Consider the following 20,134-nt stretch of genomic DNA (forward strand, 5'->3'; position numbering starts at 1 on the left):
GCTTTCTCTCTTGTGGCGGGTGTTGTTGCTGGCTCACACACCTGGACTGAAGTCACTAGCAGCTCTCGCTCCGCGGCGATCCGTGGCTCTGTCGCTCCGTATGGCGATGGCTCATCAGTCGTGGTGGACTCGGGCATGCACTCCATGCAGCTGTGAGACGCTGGGTCCGGTGTGGCACTGGCGAGATCCACCTCGGCACAGACGCCAGCGTCCACTCCACAAAAGCAGTGAAATTCACAATAGTGGCCATACTTGGACAACGGCTAAGATGCCAGTTTAAACCTCACACGCAGAGCGGTGTCATCCGAGTATGGCCCCGAGTGAATTTCGCTTTTGTGCACCGTTGTCCGAGTAGCTGGAGAGGTTGGCGAGGAACAGTCTGTTGTGGCCCTCGAATGATCTATCATAGTGTCTTGAAAGAGATTACAGCAAGACAATAAAGAGTTCTCCCATGTTTCTCACAGCCCATTCTTATTTTGGTCTTTTTTCTCTCAGAACTTTCTCATGTCTTATTTGTGTCTACTTTTATTTCTCTTTAAGGAATTTTTGGAGACAAATCTACAATGCTGTTGATACTAAAATGAGAATGACAGCGAAGACTCCTGAGCTAAGGAAAAGTAACCACTGAGCAATATTTTTTTTTCCTCTGGGCAAGTCAGTAATGAGTAACAGTATATTAACAGTTTCACGTAATCACTTAAATTATGTAGGACTCCATGTGTTGTTTTATAAGTTTTAAAATTTGTTAGACTGGTCTGCATTAGTAGCCTAACAGTGCTCATCAATGTAAAAATGTTTGAGATGACTTCAAAATACATCCAAAAATGTAAGTTTGTAGGATGGTTGGTTAATTCATTGATTGACCTCTGCAGGTGTGATGGTTCATTGTGTTGATTTAAAAGCTGTTGATATTTGTTGTGTTTTTGGCTGATGAAGGCTGCTTGTGGTCAAAACTTACATTACATGTTTTGTGTTATAGGAGGGTCAGAGGGCTGTCAGAATGCATCAAAAATATCTTGTGTTCCGAAGACGAACAAAGCTTTTATGGGTTTGGAATGACATGGGGGTAAGTGATTAATGACAATTTTCATTGCCTAGGCTATATGACAGTATATAGACTATAGCATATGTATTTTTTTTCTTTAATGCATTTGTGACCCTGGACCACAGAACCGGTCTTAAGTAGCACGGGTATATTTGTAGCAATAGCCAAAAATACACCGTATGGGTCAAAATTATTGATTTTAGATCGTGTTCCATGAAGATATTTTGTAAATTTCCTACCGTAAATATCTCAAAACTTAATTTTTGATTAGTAATATACATAGCTAAGAACTTCATTTGAACAACTTTAAAGGCGATTTTTCTCAATATTTAGATTTGCACCTTCAGATTCCAAATTTTCAAATAGTTGTATCTAATCTAATATTGTCCTATGCTAACAAACTACACATCAGTGGAAAGCTTATTTATACATATGTAGCTTTCAGATGGCCTATAAATCTCAATTTCAAAAAATTGACCATTATGACTGGTTTTGTGGTCCAGGGTCACATTTGTATGTTTGTAGGCCCTATTTGTTTAATGTATAATTTGATTTCATTGGTTTATTCACTTTATAGGATGACTGGTTAAATTTGCTGATTGACCTATCAGGTGTGATGGTTCATTGTGTTGACATAAAAGCTGTTGATATTTGCGTGTTTTTGCCTTATGAACACTAAATTAAATTTCATTTCAATTCATTAAATTACATTTTGCACAGTGTGGCAGTCTCTTTATATTTCAAAATGTTTGAGATGGCCAATCAAAAGGAGGCGGGTTTTACTTTAACCAAGCACCAATTCCAGTGGTGTTTTAACAGTTATTGCCAGGTAAGATGCAGCTAAAGGTTTAATATTTGACAACAGTTTTATGATAAAAATGTTTAATGACCAACAGTTACATGACAGTTACACTTCAAGACTTTTTTTTTCTTTTCTTTTTCTTTTTTGGTCAAATTGTGACGTTTTGTACTGAATATATGGGCTGTCCTATAGGTTATTGTTTTACTGATGAATTTAACTAATTTAGTTTCATAAATTGTTTTGTACATGTTGTGTTTTAATAACTCATTGTCCTTCATTACCTTATGTCAAACTGAAAATAAACAGGTTTTTGTTGGGGCATCACCAACATACTGTGACAAGACCTGCTCACGTCACGTCACATCATTTTTTTTTTTTTTTTTTTGCGCGTTTTTGCAGCGTTGCTCATTATAACCAATCACACACGACTCTGTTGAGTTTAGAATGCAGTGGCCAATCAGAGGCGTTCAGAATAGTCATAGCTATAACCCCGAGTCTTGTTCAGACTGAGTCTGGCGAATTCCCTCATCATAAACAACAAAGTGCAGATGTACGTACGATGTAAGTAAGCGATTCATTTATCATACAGTGTATGGAAAGTTTCATTTATTATAAGAGGAGTTATGAGTGCTTAAACACTAGCTAGACTGACTGTGCTCATTTAGAGTGCGTTCTTTCAAAGATTCAGTCTAATACAATGCATTTTGAACGTTCCCAAAATTCAAGGTATGCGGCAGAAAATGTATATTCATATAATTTCATACAGTTAATCAATATCACACGAAGAGTGCCATTTATTTTCGCAAAAATCACTAATGTGATTTATACAACAGTTAAATAAACTATAAGTTAATATTAACTTTATGTTTTAGACACCATTTTGCCTGTTTTTGCTGTATTTCGCCAACAAAAATGGTTCCAAAACACAGCAACAGCACTATTTTACGTCTCTGAACAACATGATGGTTTTTCTTTCGTGAATGAATCAACCGTTTGAATGATTCGGTTCAATCGCAATGACTTACTTATTAACAGTGACTTACTGCCACCTACTGGCGGTTTTAATGTCAAATTTAAAGTCCCTTACCATTTTTAAAAAAAATAATTTCAGATATCAGCATTCAACGGTTTAGGATTAAAATATCAAAACATTATTTATGCATTTATGTCCCGCATTAAACAGCGGGTAATACATCTGTCTGTGCTTCCTCTGCATTGAAAAGATGATTTATGTTTATAATGATTTTATTTGTTTGGTAACAGTCTAAAATGTCTTAATATTTTAATTGACTTTATTGATTAAATATATGAAATTTGACACAAAAGATAATGCATACTTTTACAAAAAAAATAATGACTTTATAAAAATAAAAAGTGGCCATAAAAGGTAAAAATCACTTTAAACTTGTTGGAAAACCGCTGTGAACTGACCACACTGAATATGAAGACTATCAAGAACTTTAGGAGTCAGCTATTCACGGCGGTCCTGGAGGGCAACACACTCAGCAAAATACTGTCTGATTATAGAATCTCTGATAGAATCTCTCAAAATTTTGAGATACAATTTTTTTGTCAATATCGCACACTCCTTGGCTATGAATCATATTTATATTTATTGATTTATTGGGTCTGGTTAGGGGGACCCCCCAAGAGCTTTGACACAATTCAAACACTGGTTTTGGCCACTTCCTTAGCTGGTCAGGCTGGGGGACCAGCTACTTCCAGCTTAAACCAGCTAAAAACAGCCAACCAGCTGTTTTTTTTTTTTTTTCCCCAGCAGGTCTATCACTGATCTATATAGTTATAATTAATTAATTATATCATGAATAGTCTATAAAGAATATCTAGGCTATAATATTTATCATACCATTATACCTGGAATGAAAAGAGTGATTAACCGGTCTCCCCTACTAAGGTATGTGTAAATAATGCGTTCAGTATAACCAATTTAACAGCATACTGTAACCTCCACTGTGACCTCCACTCATACCGGTTCAGGCTGTCTGGCATTCAAACCCCGCGTATGTTGTCCAGTCCGGCTGCTTTGATGTAGTTCGCTGCTGGTACCACTAGAGCCTGCAAATGACAGCTCACCGATCTCAAGACTGCTTTCGAGCATGAGGGAGCTGCTCATACAATGAGAGTCTGTAGTCAGCCTGCGGTAAGCCAGCCTCTCCGGACTCAGCCCGTACGCGCTCGGACTGCTGACAATCCACGGCGCGGATAACGCCAGTCTAGTCGCGCTGCAACGCCACTTTTATTGAGTTTGTTTGGGAATCACCACAAGGAACCGTAAACAGCTACTTAAATGACAAGGATGGGAAGTGTTCGTATTCAGCCTGAACTCTCTGGAAGTTTGCGGATTTCTTTCTTCAAGTAAATGGATTATAATTGGGTGTATTATTTGTCAGCTGACAGGAACCCTTGGTTTAGGGTATGACCGACTAATAACCGCATGTATTAGCGAGATTGCGTTTATTCGTTGCTGCAGGACTGTGTTTTTAGCCATCTGATAGCACACTGTGGATTTGTTACACCTTGCATGGAGTTGAATGAGCGCACGCTGCGATTTTGGCAACCTGGCAAGCTGCAAGACACCCCAGTGCACTGGAAAGTAATAATGCATAGTGTTGTAACGATGTTGCGATATACTGCAAAGACACTCACATGAAGTTGTGGATCCTGAAAGCACATTTGAATTTCATAATATAGGCATCTGAGCATACCGTTTGGGTAAGGGCTATAACCGCGTTCTTACATTGAGTTTGTATACTAACAAGCTAAGAAGTGTACTTTCTGTAACGTTTCCCAAACAATTCATTTTGCTATAAGAACGTCAGCATGTTTATTTAATGTGAAAATAACGATTTTTAACGTGCAGTTCCCGAAATCTTTTTATTAGTTGTGTAATTAAAAGGGACACAGTCAGATCCTGAAACCGTTCACTAAACTGTAACAACTTTTTAAAATAGTATATTTTTGACTCTTTACAGAAAGTCTCGGCACTTCCTAAAGACATTGTGATCAGGTTGCAACATGTAATGGTTAAATAATGTTTAAGTAACAGTTCAAACAACGTTGCACTAGGAACGTTTTTTCTTTAGAGTGTGGGAACTTTAAACACAAGCATCATATAGAAAAATTACAGTAAATTTATTATACCAAATCAACTGCTTACATAAAGTTTAGTGAAAGGGTAAGCATTTTTTAGACAACATGCTCAGCCAAACAGTTGAATGCCCATTGATGGTAGCAGTGCACTTCTAATTCTGCATTAATATCAATGATTTGCACTGAAATAAATCATTTTATTTAGATTTTAGATACAATTTAAACATATTCTTTTGGCAAAGCTGGCTAATATCAAGTATTATTCCTGATAGCAATGATAGTGTTTATAGTAATTTTGCAGAACCTGCAGTATTGTTTGAGCAAATTTGGTTTATTCCATGTAAAAAAGTAAAAAAAAAAAAAAAAAACTAGTTTTATTAAAAACTTTTCTTTATTGCCCATACAAAAATTGAATAATTTTCCCTTGTTTTTCTGGATGTGACCAATAAAGGGTTAACGAAGAGGGGAACTGAAGGTCATGGGAGAGGCGGCTCCGACCCAGGCTACCCCAAGTGGTTTTGCACCCATGTTGGGCGTCGGGATGGGAGGATCAGTCACACCAATCGCCACTTCAAGAGGATCAGCCGTTCCTCAGCTCCACAGCGCCATAGTGGAGCGTTTGCGTGCCAGAATAGAGTTGTGCCGGCGGCATCACTCCACCTGCGAGGACCGCTATGTACGCGGTCAGGCGGAAAGTTTGGACCGGGAGCACGAGAGCACACTCCATCTCTTAAACATCGTCCATCAGGGCCCCGGGACCAGGAAGCCCAAGGGCAGTAGATCGGCCTCTCAGCAGCCTCCTGAATACAGCAGAGTGAATGGTGAACATAAAGCCCACAGTTCATCGGAGGCGGAATCCAAAATTTCTTCGCAAATAGCAGTAAGTTTTATGGGTTGTATTAACTACGCCCACATAGTAAATCTTATAATCTGTCTAATGCACATGGGGACACATGTCAGACCAATTCCCCAGAGAATGACATCAACACACTGATATGATGTGATTACTGTGGGTGTGTGATGGAGAGATGGGGGCGTCTGTTTAATTAAAAAGGGCCCTGCAGGCAGGCACATGATTCTTTAAAGGTCTTTTTAAAATATAACAAAACAAAATATAACTTAAAAAGGTGGTGTTTCAGTGACCTCTGGTTTTATAATAATGCATATTTGCATTATATAGTATAGTCATCCTATTTTCACATTGAAATATTCTGGAATGCCCGCATTGGAGAAAATATAATTGGGAAAGATTTGTAGAAATGTAGTATTGCATCACATGCTCACCAGTGGGTCCTCTGCAGTGAATGGATGCCGTCAGAATGAGAATAAAAATAGCTGATAAAAACATCCACACCACTCCAGACCATCAATTAACATCTTGTGAAAAGCTACATGTTTGTAATAAACATATCGATCAATAGGACAATTTCAACTTCAATCCATTGCTGATGGCTAAAATGCAAGCCCTCTATCCATAATAAAGCTTTCTCCAGTGAAACATGTACATGCCAGAACAGTAAATAAAATTGGATTTTGATGTGCAAGGAAGAATCAGATGGTTTGAATTTAAAATGCCCTAATGATGGATCTGTTTCTTTCAAACACATATCTTTTCTCTGTACAAGACTTTAATCGATGGGCTGGAGTGGTGTGGATTATTGTGATGTTTTTATCAGCAGTTTGGACTCTCATTCTGATGGCACCCATTCACTGTAGAGGATCCATTATTGGAGCATGTGATGTAATGATAAATTCTCCAAATCTGTTCCCATGAAGAAACAAACACTTATACATCTGAGGATGAGCACATTTTCAGCAAATTCTCATTTTTGGTTGAACTACTTCTATAATTGTTGTTTAAGTTTCCCAATATTTTATGGCACCATTTTATACATGTATTATGTAAGCACATTTTTACCATTATTGATCATTCCTTAGTATAGAAATAAAAACCACATGTTTTCTAGTGTAGCCTCAGCTTTTGTAACAGTCGGAAACACGTGCGGTCAGCAGGTCAGTTCTGGTTCTTTGTTCTCCACCGTTATATTTACCTCTTGGGATTTCACTGTTTGACACCACTTGAGGTTGATGCATCTATTTAGTATCTCTGCTCATAGACACAGATGAGTGCTTTACTGATTGTGTCATTCTGAAACCCTCTGTTAAGATACATTTTTGATACCACATAACAGGCATTTAGTAAAATAGCATGAGAAATGTGATTTATATAATATTCTAGAATTTGTCTTTTCTTTGTTTAGCTAGAGACAGTGTATGGAATATTCTTGCAAAATGCAAAACCATGAGGTAAAGCATCAGGTTTTCCTTTCAGCTTTGCAGATTTTGAAAGTGTACACCAATATCTGTTCGACAAAACAAAGCACAAGCTAAAATTGCTGGATGATGAAATCTCACAAACGCTGTGTGAATGGCCTCGTGTTTTGTTCCATACCATGCACTGTCATGCTCTATTATCAAAGGTTTGATAAATCACTCTCAAAGCACCTTCTTGAATGATGGCTTTCCCATAAAGCCATTTGAAGCGTGCAGCCTGCGTATAAATGTTTAGAGCTATTCAATACATGTCCTAGTTTTGTTTACTCCAAGTCAAACAGGCCTTGAAAACAGAGGACTGCCCAGTAATTAAGTGTTATGGGCTTATAGATGAATTAGTTGTTTCCTCATTTCAGAGTTATGACCAACTTGGGAACATGGGGGGATTGTAGAATATCCTCTCACAAAAAAGAAAGTGGGATATTATGAATGCTTTGTTTGCTTATCTAAAGAGATCAGCCAGTTTATGTAAAATGAACAATGTTGAGTCATAGTCTTTAATGATGCACAGTTCATTCAGTACTTCACAATGAAGTTTCATCAGTCCACTTGTGAAAAGAAGTGCACTGTATTGAATGTGCACTTGTATCTTAAAAGTAAATTTTTAAAAACTGTGCTTGCAGATAATATAATATTAATGAAGTAAAAGGCCTCTTAAGTGTACATAAATAGTGACTCTTTCATGACTATGTTTCTCAACACACTTAAAGGAGAAGTCCACTTCCAGAACAACAATTTACAGATAATGTACTCACCCCCTTGTCGTCCAAGATGTTCATGTCTTTCTTTCTTCAGTTGTAAAGAAATTGTGTGGGTTTTTTTTTCTTTTTTTTTTTTTTGAGGAAAACATTTCAGGATTTTTCTCCATATAATAGACTGATATGGTGCCCAGAGTTTGAACTTCCAAAATGCAGTTTAAATGCAACTTGAAATTATCCCAGATGCGGTTGTAAACGATCCCAGCCAAAGAAGAAGGGTTTTATCTAGTGAAATGATCAGTTATTTTCATAAAAAATAATACAATTTATATACTTTTTGATGTCTTGCCTTTCTCTCCCTGAACTCTGTGTGTTCTGGCTGAAGACAGATAGGGTATGTTGAAAAACTCCAATCGTATTTTCTCCCTCAACTTCAAAAATCATTTCAAAATCATCCTACATCGCTGCAGAAGTACCGACCCAGTCCTTGTAAAGTGAACATGCAAAGAAGATCAAACACCCTTGAAACAAAAAAGGTAAAACAGTGATATAGGACAATTTTGAAGTTGAGGAAAAAAATACAATTGGAGTTTTTTGACAAATAACCGATCATTTCGCTGGATAAGACCCTTATTCCTTGCCTGGGATCGTTTACAAATGTATTTGGGATAGTTTGAAGCTGCATTTAAACTGCATTTTGGAAGTTCAACCTTGGGGGCACCATGTCCTGAAAATCCTGAAATGTTTTCCTCAAAAAAAAAAAAAAATTTCTTTACGACTGAAGAAAGAAAGACATGAACATCTTGGATGACAAGGGGGTGAATACATTATCTGTAAATTTGTTTTTCTAGAAGTGGATTTCTCCTTTAAATGCACTTCTAGAAAGTGCACTTTGTACTAATGTCCAATTAAAAGTTTTACTTTTAATCTTTTGTCATGCTTTAAAGAAGTACACTTTTTTTTTGTGTTGACTAACATACTAACACAACTAAAGCATTTAATTTAAATTGTAGTATTTTATTCAATATTACATTTAATATATTGTACTAAATTGCAACTTCATCAATACAAATGTGTAATCACAAATATTTGTAAAATATTAAACAATATTTTATAAATTACACAATATATGTATTTTTATTTACATACTGTTTAAAAAAGTAACTACAGTACATGTAATACATTTAATTGCAATTGACATGCAGTTATGTGTCCGAAAACATTACTTTCAGTATAACATGAAGTATATTATTTCCATTCCAGGTAACCTTTTTAAAAGCATTCAAATGTGTACTTTCTTCCATCAAGAGAAACTATACTTTAAAGTGACAGTTTACCCAAACAGTGAAAACCATTTACATAAATCCATGTCATTCCAAACCTGTTTGACTTTCTTTCTTTCATGGAGCACATGAAGATATTTTGAAACATGTCTCAATATTTTTGTACATGCATTGAAAGTCAATGTCAATGTTGTTTGACTTCAGCTGTGAATTTTGGACAAAAACATTTGAAAATTCTTGAAAATCTTGTGTTTTGCAGCAGATAGAAAGCCATGTGAGTTTGGAAAAGGCATTTTGGTAAATAAATGATGATAGAATTCTTATTTTTGAGTGAACTGAACTTTTAAGCAATGCTTATTGGAAAGACCAAACCTCTGAACGAATGTTTAAGAATGTAGCGACATAATTGGACATAATTGAGCATGACAGGCAGGCATTACAAATAATAGGTGGAAGAAGGAAATGTTGAAGTGTTTCCTGGTGTTTCTTGGCTATAGTGCTTTAGGAGTGGAAGCTGAAGGTGGCCCAGGCTTAGATTCACTCCACCTGAATATGGAACAATCAGTCCAGCTCCTTGGAGGCCACTTTAAACCCAGCAAATCTGTCTGTGCCTTACTTGGGGAATATGAATGGGTCCCTGGGCAGTTTGTCCCATAGTTGATATTCATGTTGACATGAAAATGAATTAGTCCTACATGGGCACACTCACATTTTGACAGAAAGCCTAAGCAGTTGAAAGTCAAGAATAGATACAGATTTTTGACTATCAGCATAAAGTGTGGTCCAGTTTGCAGTTTATAGTGGCCAAGAACCATCCACTTTGACAGGACATGCTTTTTGACTGACATATAAAGTCATCAACCATAGTTTGTTGTGTTTTTCGGACGATTTTGTGAAACTCTTTAGTGTCTTTTAAAGATTTGATGCCACTAATCTGGCAATCTTCAGCCAAACTAATGGGACAGTTCTCAACAGCACTCATTTTATCAACCTGATACTTCATTAAGACTTTTTTTTCAGACAGACTGGTGCATTATGTCTTTTGGAAGTTGTGTTAGGACTGTCAGATTGGATTTTGAGTCAACTCTTGCCATTTTTTGTGCACACTATGCATCCGACAGCGAGCAAACAGATTGCGGGTGATCTGTGGGTGTGCCGTCTGGGGATAAGTCTGAGGATTTCGCAGGATAGAGGGCTTGTTGATCATTTTAATCTGAGTTATGTGCAGCAACAAATGCATTATACGCATTAAATGTGACCTATAAAACCAGATAAAAATGTACAAGTGGAAGTTTGAGGCATAAATAGAAGAGAACTTTAGGAAACTCAAGTAGGATTGCTCATGCTGCTTAAATCAAAAGCATTCCCTCCTCATCGGCGCTGGCTCTCCTAGCGGTTTCTTTGTGAGGTGTGCCTTGTGTATACCTCATGTTTTATTCACAGTCTGAGACATGACTAGGGCTTTGAAGAGTGCTGAAACCATTCGGCATATACATCCCTACCTCCATTTGCACAACATAATGGCTGCGGGCAGAAATCGCCCCCTCAGCTTCTAGTATCAGCTTCTGTTACCTAAATTCTGAGTTTTATTTTATTATAGTTAACCAAGGGAAATGATGAAACTGAAAACACTTTCTAGGCTGTTCCACATACGTTGAAAACATGCTCTGAAAAGCACACCTATGTCACAATGCTGTGTTACTTAAGGAAAGTTTTACTGAGCAGTTATTGATCTGGAATGTGTGCTTGATTATTCTCTCCAACTTTTTCAACTTCATATTTATGCTGTTGTTGAACAGGCAGCATAGCTACAGGGTGATTACTTTTGAACTCTGCACATTGACATTGGTACATTAAATTTTCAGCTTATGCAAGTGGCACACTTCAACAAAATATTGTTATTTGGTCATTTTTATAGTAATTGTCTTTGACTATTTGGCTCTTTGGAGTTGCCATTATGAGAATTGTGTGTTCTCTGCTAAAGGAAACATACAAAAAACAAAACAGTTGATCAAAAGTAGGGCTATGAATTAATATATATACATACTAGAATGTTTTGAATAATTAGAAGTTTTCTGTAATTAAGCATAAAAATACTTGCAGATGCTTAAATTAATATAGAATGTATTTAATGGCATCTTTTATCAAGTACACTGTAAAATCTAATTAGTTGGGCTTACTTAAAAAGCATGCAAACCGATTGCCTTAAAAAAACTAAGTAAAGTGAAATAAGAATAGTATGTTGTAGTGACAAATGCTTAGTTAGTATAGTTTACTTACATGGGAGCTCTAGTAACTAAAAAAGAACTGTAGGGGGTACTTGATCATTTACTTTAGGCTTACACTTGACTTAGTATAGCTACTCACTGACTCCCAGAGTGCATTGCGGCATGAATAAATTATGCAATTGGTTTGTTTTACTGTTGTTGTTTTTATTTGCTAATTTTATTTACTGACTTGTGTCAGCAGTAACACAACAAAAAGAGAAAATAAAATAATATAATGGTTATTGTCACAATTAATAAAAATAAATAAAATTGAATTGTTACCATCGTTGTGATTCACGTGCTGAATGTTGAAGTTTGTGACTTGAGCACATTATCACAAATATTAAAGTACTGTCTCAACCCAATAAAGTTTCTCAAGGTGTTTATGAAGAACAATAAAATTGTAAAAGATCATTAATAAATATAAAAAAAACATTAGCTAAAGAATTGGAAAGATTTAGCTAATTGAAATAACAGAACTTGAAGGTTACCTTCTAAAAGCAACCTCCTTATTACTTTTCTTCCCTTGAAATCAAAAATTATGACTTCATGTTGCATTGCTACATCAATAGGAAGAAAATTATAACAAGAAAAGCAAAGTTCCAAGTGCCCAACCAAACAGAACATTAATCACTATAATGGTAAGCAAAAAAAAAAAAATAATAATAATAATAAAATAAATAAAATAAGACACACCAACAACATTTTACGAAAATCAACATCAATTTATGAAGTCAGTTTATGTGATGTTCTCTCAAATATATAGTTGTACTGAAACAACATTCAAGATGACTTTGGGAAATGAGTGAATGTAACTAGTGAAAAATAACTGCAGATTAACAATTGCCACCTCAAAAAAAAATTGCTTTTCTTCTTCTTCTGTTGTTATTTTGCAAATTAGCAACATATTAGTGCACTGCTGCCTCTCACTGGTTTATTAATGTCATTGGTTTCTTTGTGGCTACCTGAATATTTTAAGTAAGCGTCACTCAAAGTAGTAAGTAAACTGTTTTACTCGCTTGAAAGTAGCTGTAACTTAATAAAACCTAGTAAGTATAGCAACTAAGTAAAGATAACTAATTATATCTAAGTAAGGTAAACTATTGGATTTTACAGTGTACTATCAAGGACAGTATCACTGTTATTGATACCAATAGAGTTACCTCTTATTGACACACACACTATTTCTGATTACATTAATAATTATAACAATTCAACATTATATTTAAAATCCGTATTTTTTTATATTTATATAAAAAATATAGTATATATTAAAATCTAGTAAAAATCTAGTAATATAGTAATAAATGTCACATTTATCTTTGCCTTTTCACTTTTTTTTTTACTTTCATTTATAATAATTTTTATTTATAAATATGCATATGTGTGTGTATTATTATTATTATTAGTAGTAGTAGTATTAGTATTAAGTGAATAGCAAAAAGTCCTAAAAGTATTTTGAAAAGTTAGTGTTTGTGAAGAAAAAAAAAACAGTTTTTATTTATTTGTTTATTTACAGTTGCCACATACTTAGATATTTTGTTTCTAATGCAGGGACTTTATTAAGTGTGACTTCCAGAAATGTCTAAATATGTTGTGGGGAATTATTCCTGCAGGAATGCAGAGTGGAGAAGAGCTGTGTTGACTTTTTCTTTGCACTAGCCAGTGGTTGTGAATTGTGGGACACATTCAAGCTTAGTGTGATTTCCCTAGCACAGAGAAAGCACACAGAGCACTCTTGATGTCTGTCAGGTTTTTCCTGCCTGACTAAACAGAACAGAGCAGAATAAGGAGGTGAAGCGTTAGAGGGGGTGGTTTACTATATCTTTCGACAAGTCTTGTGCTCTGTTGAACTCACCTGAAATCCAACCCTTGTGGGAAACTGCATCCTCAGGTGTGTCTGCAAGGGCCCTGAGAGGATGATAAAAATCTGTGACTCTTTCCTGCAAAAACAACAACCCACAAAAACCCCCAACCCACAATTTATGCCTTTGTGAACGTTCAGCTCCACATACAGTACGTGGGAGTTGCATAAATGAAAGATATGACTCAAATATCCACACTCCCTAGTGTTATCGGTTACCCTTTCTCTATCCATAATTACATAATTTTAGTGTAAACAACATTAGATTAGCCACAATATCAAGGTTTTGATGTGCTCTAACCATTAACATCTGCCTTTAACGAAAAACTGACAAGCTGGTAAAAAGGCTAGTTGTCTAAATTTGTGCTTCACAGACATAGTTGATTTTAATTGGTTTTCCCACGCACAAATTGTGTAAAAATTACAAAGCAAATTACTGTTACCTCCATCTTCGACTGTTGAGATAGAAAGATTAAATAGCAGTGTTAACACAGTGTTAAAATTATCATTAGAGATCCACTTACTGATACCAATAAGCTGATAGTTATTTTAGTGCAGTGAAATGATAAATGACTAATATAAAACTGATATAGAATCTAGAGGTCGACCGATATTGGATTTTACAGATATCGATAACTAGGTTGGACCACACTGGCCAATACCGATTAATCGACCGATAGTTTTTAAAAAAAGGATACTGAACGGAAAATAAATAGTGCTCCACTAAAAAAAAAAAGAAAAAAATAGCCTACTGAACCATACTTTGTAAATGAATACAAATATTAATATTAATTATACATTGATCATTACAGTTAGTTCATTGTTCATTAATGTTAACAAAAGCAACAAAATTTTTTTAAATACATCAGTGAATGCTGAAATTAACACACTCTAACAAGGAACAATACTTCTATTCTACAGCTTTTATCAGTCTTAATGTTACAAATGGACTCATATTGTAAAGTGCTACCATTACATCAACAATCAAGCTAAAGATGGCCATCTTTAAATATCTACACAAAGGCCACAGTACTGAAATTGCATACATATGCATATTGTGTAGTTTCACAATTTAACTGCTTCTATTCTAGAACATATGTGGTTATCTAATCAAAATATAAAATATGTTAGTCACACAACGGGCAAAAGTACAGCACCGCGTCTAGAAGAACTCGCAGCTATCCGGTATCACACACGCTGGACGCGTCACGTTCAGTTCAAGCGGCGGTCTACAAGACTTTATTTGATCATCAAATGGGCAAAAGTATACTGCTGTCATTTCTCTACTAATGCAGCATCTAGTCAACAAATTCATCGCTTAGTAATGACATGAAAACATGCACTACAGTATACTGTACACACCGTTTCGTTGTCGATGTTTTAAATCTGCCTTTGAAGTGTCCTGCTCTGAGCAGCGCGCAGTGTCACGCGTCTAAACAAACAGCACGTGCTGTCAGTGATTTCCGAGGCCGCTCTTGTGCTGTATAACAAAGACTATAGGGACTTTGCTGTATAATGGCGACATTCTCAGCCGCTCCAGCAACGGACCCAACCTGGAAAAAACTATCGGCATGGATTTTTGCCGATAACCGATAGTTCCGCCAATCAACTATCGGTGCTGATTAATTGGCAAAACCGATACATCGGTCGACCTCTAATAGAATCCATCAGTGATTCCCTTTGAGTGATCAAAAATTTTGCTATCTCAGTCTTGGAGAAGTAATAAGGAGAAATATTGCACTATTTTCCCTAAACAACAGGAAAACTGACAATTATAGATTGTCAACCTGTGCAGCTGTGTATAGCACCAGGTGCTTTGCATGTCTTGCAAATCACTGATCATTTCAATCTGATCTAAACAGTTTGCATTACACTTTTTAGTGCAAAATTGTTTTGTAATGGTGACGAACTGTAAAGCTTTGCAAAGAGGCTTTTATCGAGGAATAGAGCAGATGGTGTGTGAAGGGGTAATTTCTTAAAGGGGACCTATTAAGCCCTTTGTACAAGATGTAATATGATATCAGGTGTCCTCAGAATGTGTCTATAAAGTTTCAGCTCAAAATACATTTACCATTTTGAAAATGCCCATTTTTAATGGAAGCAAAAACATGCTGTTTTTGTGCATGTACCTTTAAATGCGAATGAGCTGCTGCTCCCCACCCCTTTCTAGAACAGGGATGTGCCTTTACAGCTCCAGCCATAAATACTCTGCCAAAATAAAATATCTGTTTGGTTTTGATTGTTATATCTATCATGCTCATGTGACACTGCAGTTCTTCGTCATCATGAAAGCTTATTATTAGCGTTTTTTTTTTTTTTTTAGATCTATTTTTGCCGTTTTTTTGCCTTTAATATAGGACAGTGTAGAGCTCACAGGAAGTGAAGTGGGAGAGAGAGAGAGAAGAGAGAGAGAGATAGCGGGGTTCCTCGAGCCAGGACTTGAATTTGGGACTGTGCACTGCCCACAAGGCTATCAGCACTGACATCTGCATGCGTTTTAAAGCCATTTCAGTTTAAACTTCTGATATATGGCCGCAGACATCGGAAGCACACGCAAAGAAAGTGACTGTCACGTGGAATGCGAGTACTAAACTATGTTCTCTTTTGTGTCTTATTACGCTTAAACTATATTTTGTTAGGCAGTTTTGTTTTGTACAAGTGGGTGCAAGACACTATAATTCATTTATGTAAGTGAGGATGGCAAAATAAAGTAAACTGTGACATTATACGCAAAAAAAAATCTTCATACAGTGGACTGCCAGCTGTTCTGACACAGTTGAACTCAGCTCTTGTCATATTTTATTGCCATTTTCTAAATTCTAGTGAAAGAACTGTGATAATGTGAGAAATGATGAAGGTGTCTAAATAAATTTTGGTTTGACTGTAAGACTGACTGTGAGACTCCATATATGGCTCAGAGGTAGGCTTATTCAAATAGCTAGATATCTACGTAGAAACCCACTGTGAATTGAGACAGCTCACTGTATGACACAGTTTCAGACTCTGACAGCCCATAACAAACTGGCTGCTTGTTTTCTTTTCAGCTTTTCTGAGTTGGTAGACATGCCAGAAACCTAACTAAATGCTAAAAGTCCTAAAGTCCCCTTTGAAGGCACAGTAGCAAAAAAAAAGAGCTTTTTAATTCTAAGGGCCAGCCAGATAGAGGACAGTCTTAAAATAAACTATCATTAATCATTAACATTATGTGTTAGTATAAACAAATAAAATAGGTTTGAGACCAAGTTTACTCAGCTCATCTGAAATGTATAATTTATTATAAGTGACAGTAGGGGCGTCTTGGGCATAGGAGCATGATTTGATTTGTGAAACTTCAAACACACCCCACTTTACCGAGGGGTCAGCGTCCAGCCCAGGAAATGAGAAAGTGGGCTCCTCATGTCAGTGTTGAACCCCTGGGTGGAATGCCGGGTCAGATCAGGGGCTCTCTGGGTAGATCAGAGATCAGGCCTGTTTACATTTCAACTCAGGATATTTCTATCAGGCTGGCCAAACTGCTCCACGTTCCCAGGCTCCTCGCTCACAGCCCTGAAAAGGAGCACAAACCCTCTCTATTTCTCCTTTCCCTCCATGCTCTTGTCCCTCCCTCCTGCTTCTCTCTCTCTCCCTCACTGCCTTCAGGGTCAAAGTACAGCTTCAGCAGAGAGTGGGAGGTGAAAAAACCTAATTCCTTATATTCAGTATATAGCTAACGCAGTGAGGACAAAATCAGAAAAAGAGGAAGACAGGGAGCAGGACTAGGTGATGTAGTTAAAATCCCCTGACTTGTTTTAGCCTTTTCACAATATTTGAGATTCTCAAGTAAAAGAGTAAAAATCTAGTAAAAGCAGAGTAATAAACATCAATATTTAGTTACATATATGCAATAATATGTATTTTTAATAAATCATTTTAGAAATACTATTAAAATGTTTCTGCCTTACAGTGACGGTTCAACCAAAAATGAAAACTCTGTAATCATTTACTCACCCTCATGTTGTAAAACACAAAAGATGTTTTGAAGAAGTTTGCTAACAAAATGGATTTTTGATTATTGACTTTCACTATATGACCAAAAACAAACAAACGAACAAAAAATGGACATTTCTCAAAATATCTTCTATGAGGGTGAGTAAATGATGGCAGAATTGTGATTTTTGAGAGAAATATTCCCTTAATGCTTAATGTGGCTTGGCAGTATGTGTGTACAAATCCACCCTATAATAATAAAAATCCACCCAGTGCATTTTTTTAAAATCCCAAATAATAGTAATTACTTTCTCAGATCAAGCTGTTCTGAGATTCTTGGCAGAGTGACGTAGATCTGCACAGGCCCATCCCCACGATTGTTGATTGACACTGGCGTTTTAGTACAGACCCGCCCTGAGTGAGGTGTAAATAGTCCGCCATTGTTTCGACACCGGAGCAGGGGTAGACAAGAATGTCTCCTTAGCGATTTAAGGTGTTCTGTTGTTGGATGTAAAAATTAACATAGCAGTCATCATTTAATCCTGACATCTGAGCCACTAAAGACACAGAAGTTAATTTTGTTTTTGAAGGGAATGTGCCCCCGATCTGCCTAAATGCGTGTAAATGTTTTAAATGATCCAGCCTTACCCATAGAAGTAAGTCTAATGTTTTTTTTATGAATCTTGGCAAGTCGCCTTTCCTAATAATGTGCTAGTTAGCAAGTTTCGCAGCTAAATGCGATTAAAGTTTACAGTCTCTGAGATGAGAACTGCTTGTCACCCCACGGAAGAGAGGGGAGGGGTGAGCAGAGCTCATTAGCATTTAAAGGGACATGCACCAAAACGGCTCACTGTGAACAGAGCTGTTTTAGATAAGATAAAAATGTTGTTTTACACTACCATTGAGAAATTTTAACCAAAGTATGTTATAGACTTTACATTAAAACCCTAAAGAATCATATCAATATCAATCAACAAAGGCCATCCAATGACCCCTTTAAACAGACATTGCAGTATTCACAATTTCATTTAATTTTTCTTTACCAGCAATATAATTGTGTACATAGTTAAAAATCAGTATATCAAGTGGACTTAATTATGATTAGGAAATGTTGAATCATGTGTCAAAGCATTGAATAGTTAGTTATTGTGGATAACTTTTGGTCAAAACTATACCACTCTGCAACTTGATTACTGATTTCAGCTTTCATTTCCTGTAAAGAAAACCAATACCACATGTTCACATTTTAGTTGCTTGTTCTAGTTTTTGTATGATGTTGCATCTGTTATGAAACATGACCTGTCTGTCATTCACTAAACGCAATCTCTGTACCTTCAGAGCTGGCTTCTGCTGTTTTTTGAAAGTAGTAATATGTCTGTGGAGATGCTAATCTGTTTATGTGTAAACTAAACGCCTATACTGACATTAAATGGATAATTCACGAAGGAAATTAGCCTTTAAAAAAAAATAAAATAAAGTATACTTACCTGAATGTTGCTCCAAATCCAAATGACTTTGTTTCCTATATGGAACAAAAAAGGTGTTTAGCAGAATGTCTGAGCTGCTCCTTTCCATACAATGGGCCTCATTCATGAAACTTACGTAAATAAATTCAGAGTCATTTGCACATAAAACAGACCTTCCCAAAAACTCTCTTACGGTTTCACGCTTCGTAAATGTCCGTTTTGATAGTTAAGCGTATATGTTAACTATCACTCATGCACGCTCATTCAAAATTAGCATAATCCCTGTCTATGAATTACAGATATGCATAGGAACCAGGAACACAGTGGAATATTCTGGTCTACTCTCTCAGGTTTGCCTCCAGTATATTACATAAATGCAAAAAGACTAATAGGCCATTTGCCTAACAATAAATATTCAATAACGTGTGTCCACTAAAACGTTTTTAGCCAGCTGAAAAAAATGTCAGGCACCCTTCTTAAAACGACCAGTGGGTGGTGCTTAAAAACGTTTTGGTGTCACAGCGTTTTTCCAGCTGAGACGCTTTAGTTGCTATGATTTGGAATATCCACGGTAGCAACGTATTACTAGTATCTCATTTTTAGGAATTTTACTAAATATAAAAAAACAGTAACCAGTAATATTGAGTTTGCCAAAAAGAACACAGAACATTTTATGCACCATTTAGATGGGGTAGGGAGCAGGTGTACATTTCTTTCGTGCCAACATGACACATTTTGAAAATATGAACATTTTCATGAATTTTAAAGTTTACGTCAGAACAGGCTTTACGAATTCATTCTGCTCATGTTTCATGAATGAGGCCCAATGAAAGTGGATGACTGTCAAACTCCAAAAAGGACAAAAAGCACCATAAATATATCGTAAAAGGTGTTCCTGCAATTGCATGATGTAATGTTCAAAAATATGCTCACCTAAATTTTAGAAAGGAAAATGTGAGGCCATGTTTGTTTGACGTCTCTGAATTTTATACACTGTGACCTTAGAATAACCTTTTGACAAAGATGCAGCTTTGTTTTTTACTGAAAGTCCTTATCTGTTGACTCAGTGCCAGATACATGTGGGATTTCACAAGATGTGTTTGTGTTCTGTTTGTTGCATCTAGTTACCATTTTTTTTTTTTATACGTTTCACTTTGTTGCCCCTATCTAAACTCAGATTTTGCCTGCCAGAAGTGTGTAGTACAAAACTTTTTTTTTTTCTTAAGCATCTCCACATTGTATCTCATATTCACAGAAGTTTAAATATGAAATGCGACACTGACAGCATTTTCTCTGTC

The 20,134-nt window shown here is 36.2% G+C and overlaps 1 protein-coding gene across 1 annotated transcript in view; it reads left to right on the plus strand.

Annotated features, from left to right (window-relative positions):
- Window positions 1–2,388: 2,388 nt before the first annotated feature.
- The window catches only part of LOC127177465 (mastermind-like protein 2), a 57,920-nt gene continuing 40,174 nt past the window's right edge, over window positions 2,389–20,134 (plus strand). Inside the window, exons 1-2 of the mRNA XM_051129753.1 lie at window positions 2,389–2,408; window positions 5,410–5,838. Of these exons, the coding sequence (XP_050985710.1) occupies window positions 5,437–5,838 (402 nt within the window). The 5' untranslated portion in view covers window positions 2,389–2,408; window positions 5,410–5,436. The remainder of the gene's footprint in view (window positions 2,409–5,409; window positions 5,839–20,134) is intronic.

The sequence above is a fragment of the Labeo rohita genome, chromosome 15 (assembly GCF_022985175.1).
Source record: "Labeo rohita strain BAU-BD-2019 chromosome 15, IGBB_LRoh.1.0, whole genome shotgun sequence".
NCBI classification, from domain to species: Eukaryota; Metazoa; Chordata; class Actinopteri; order Cypriniformes; family Cyprinidae; genus Labeo; species Labeo rohita.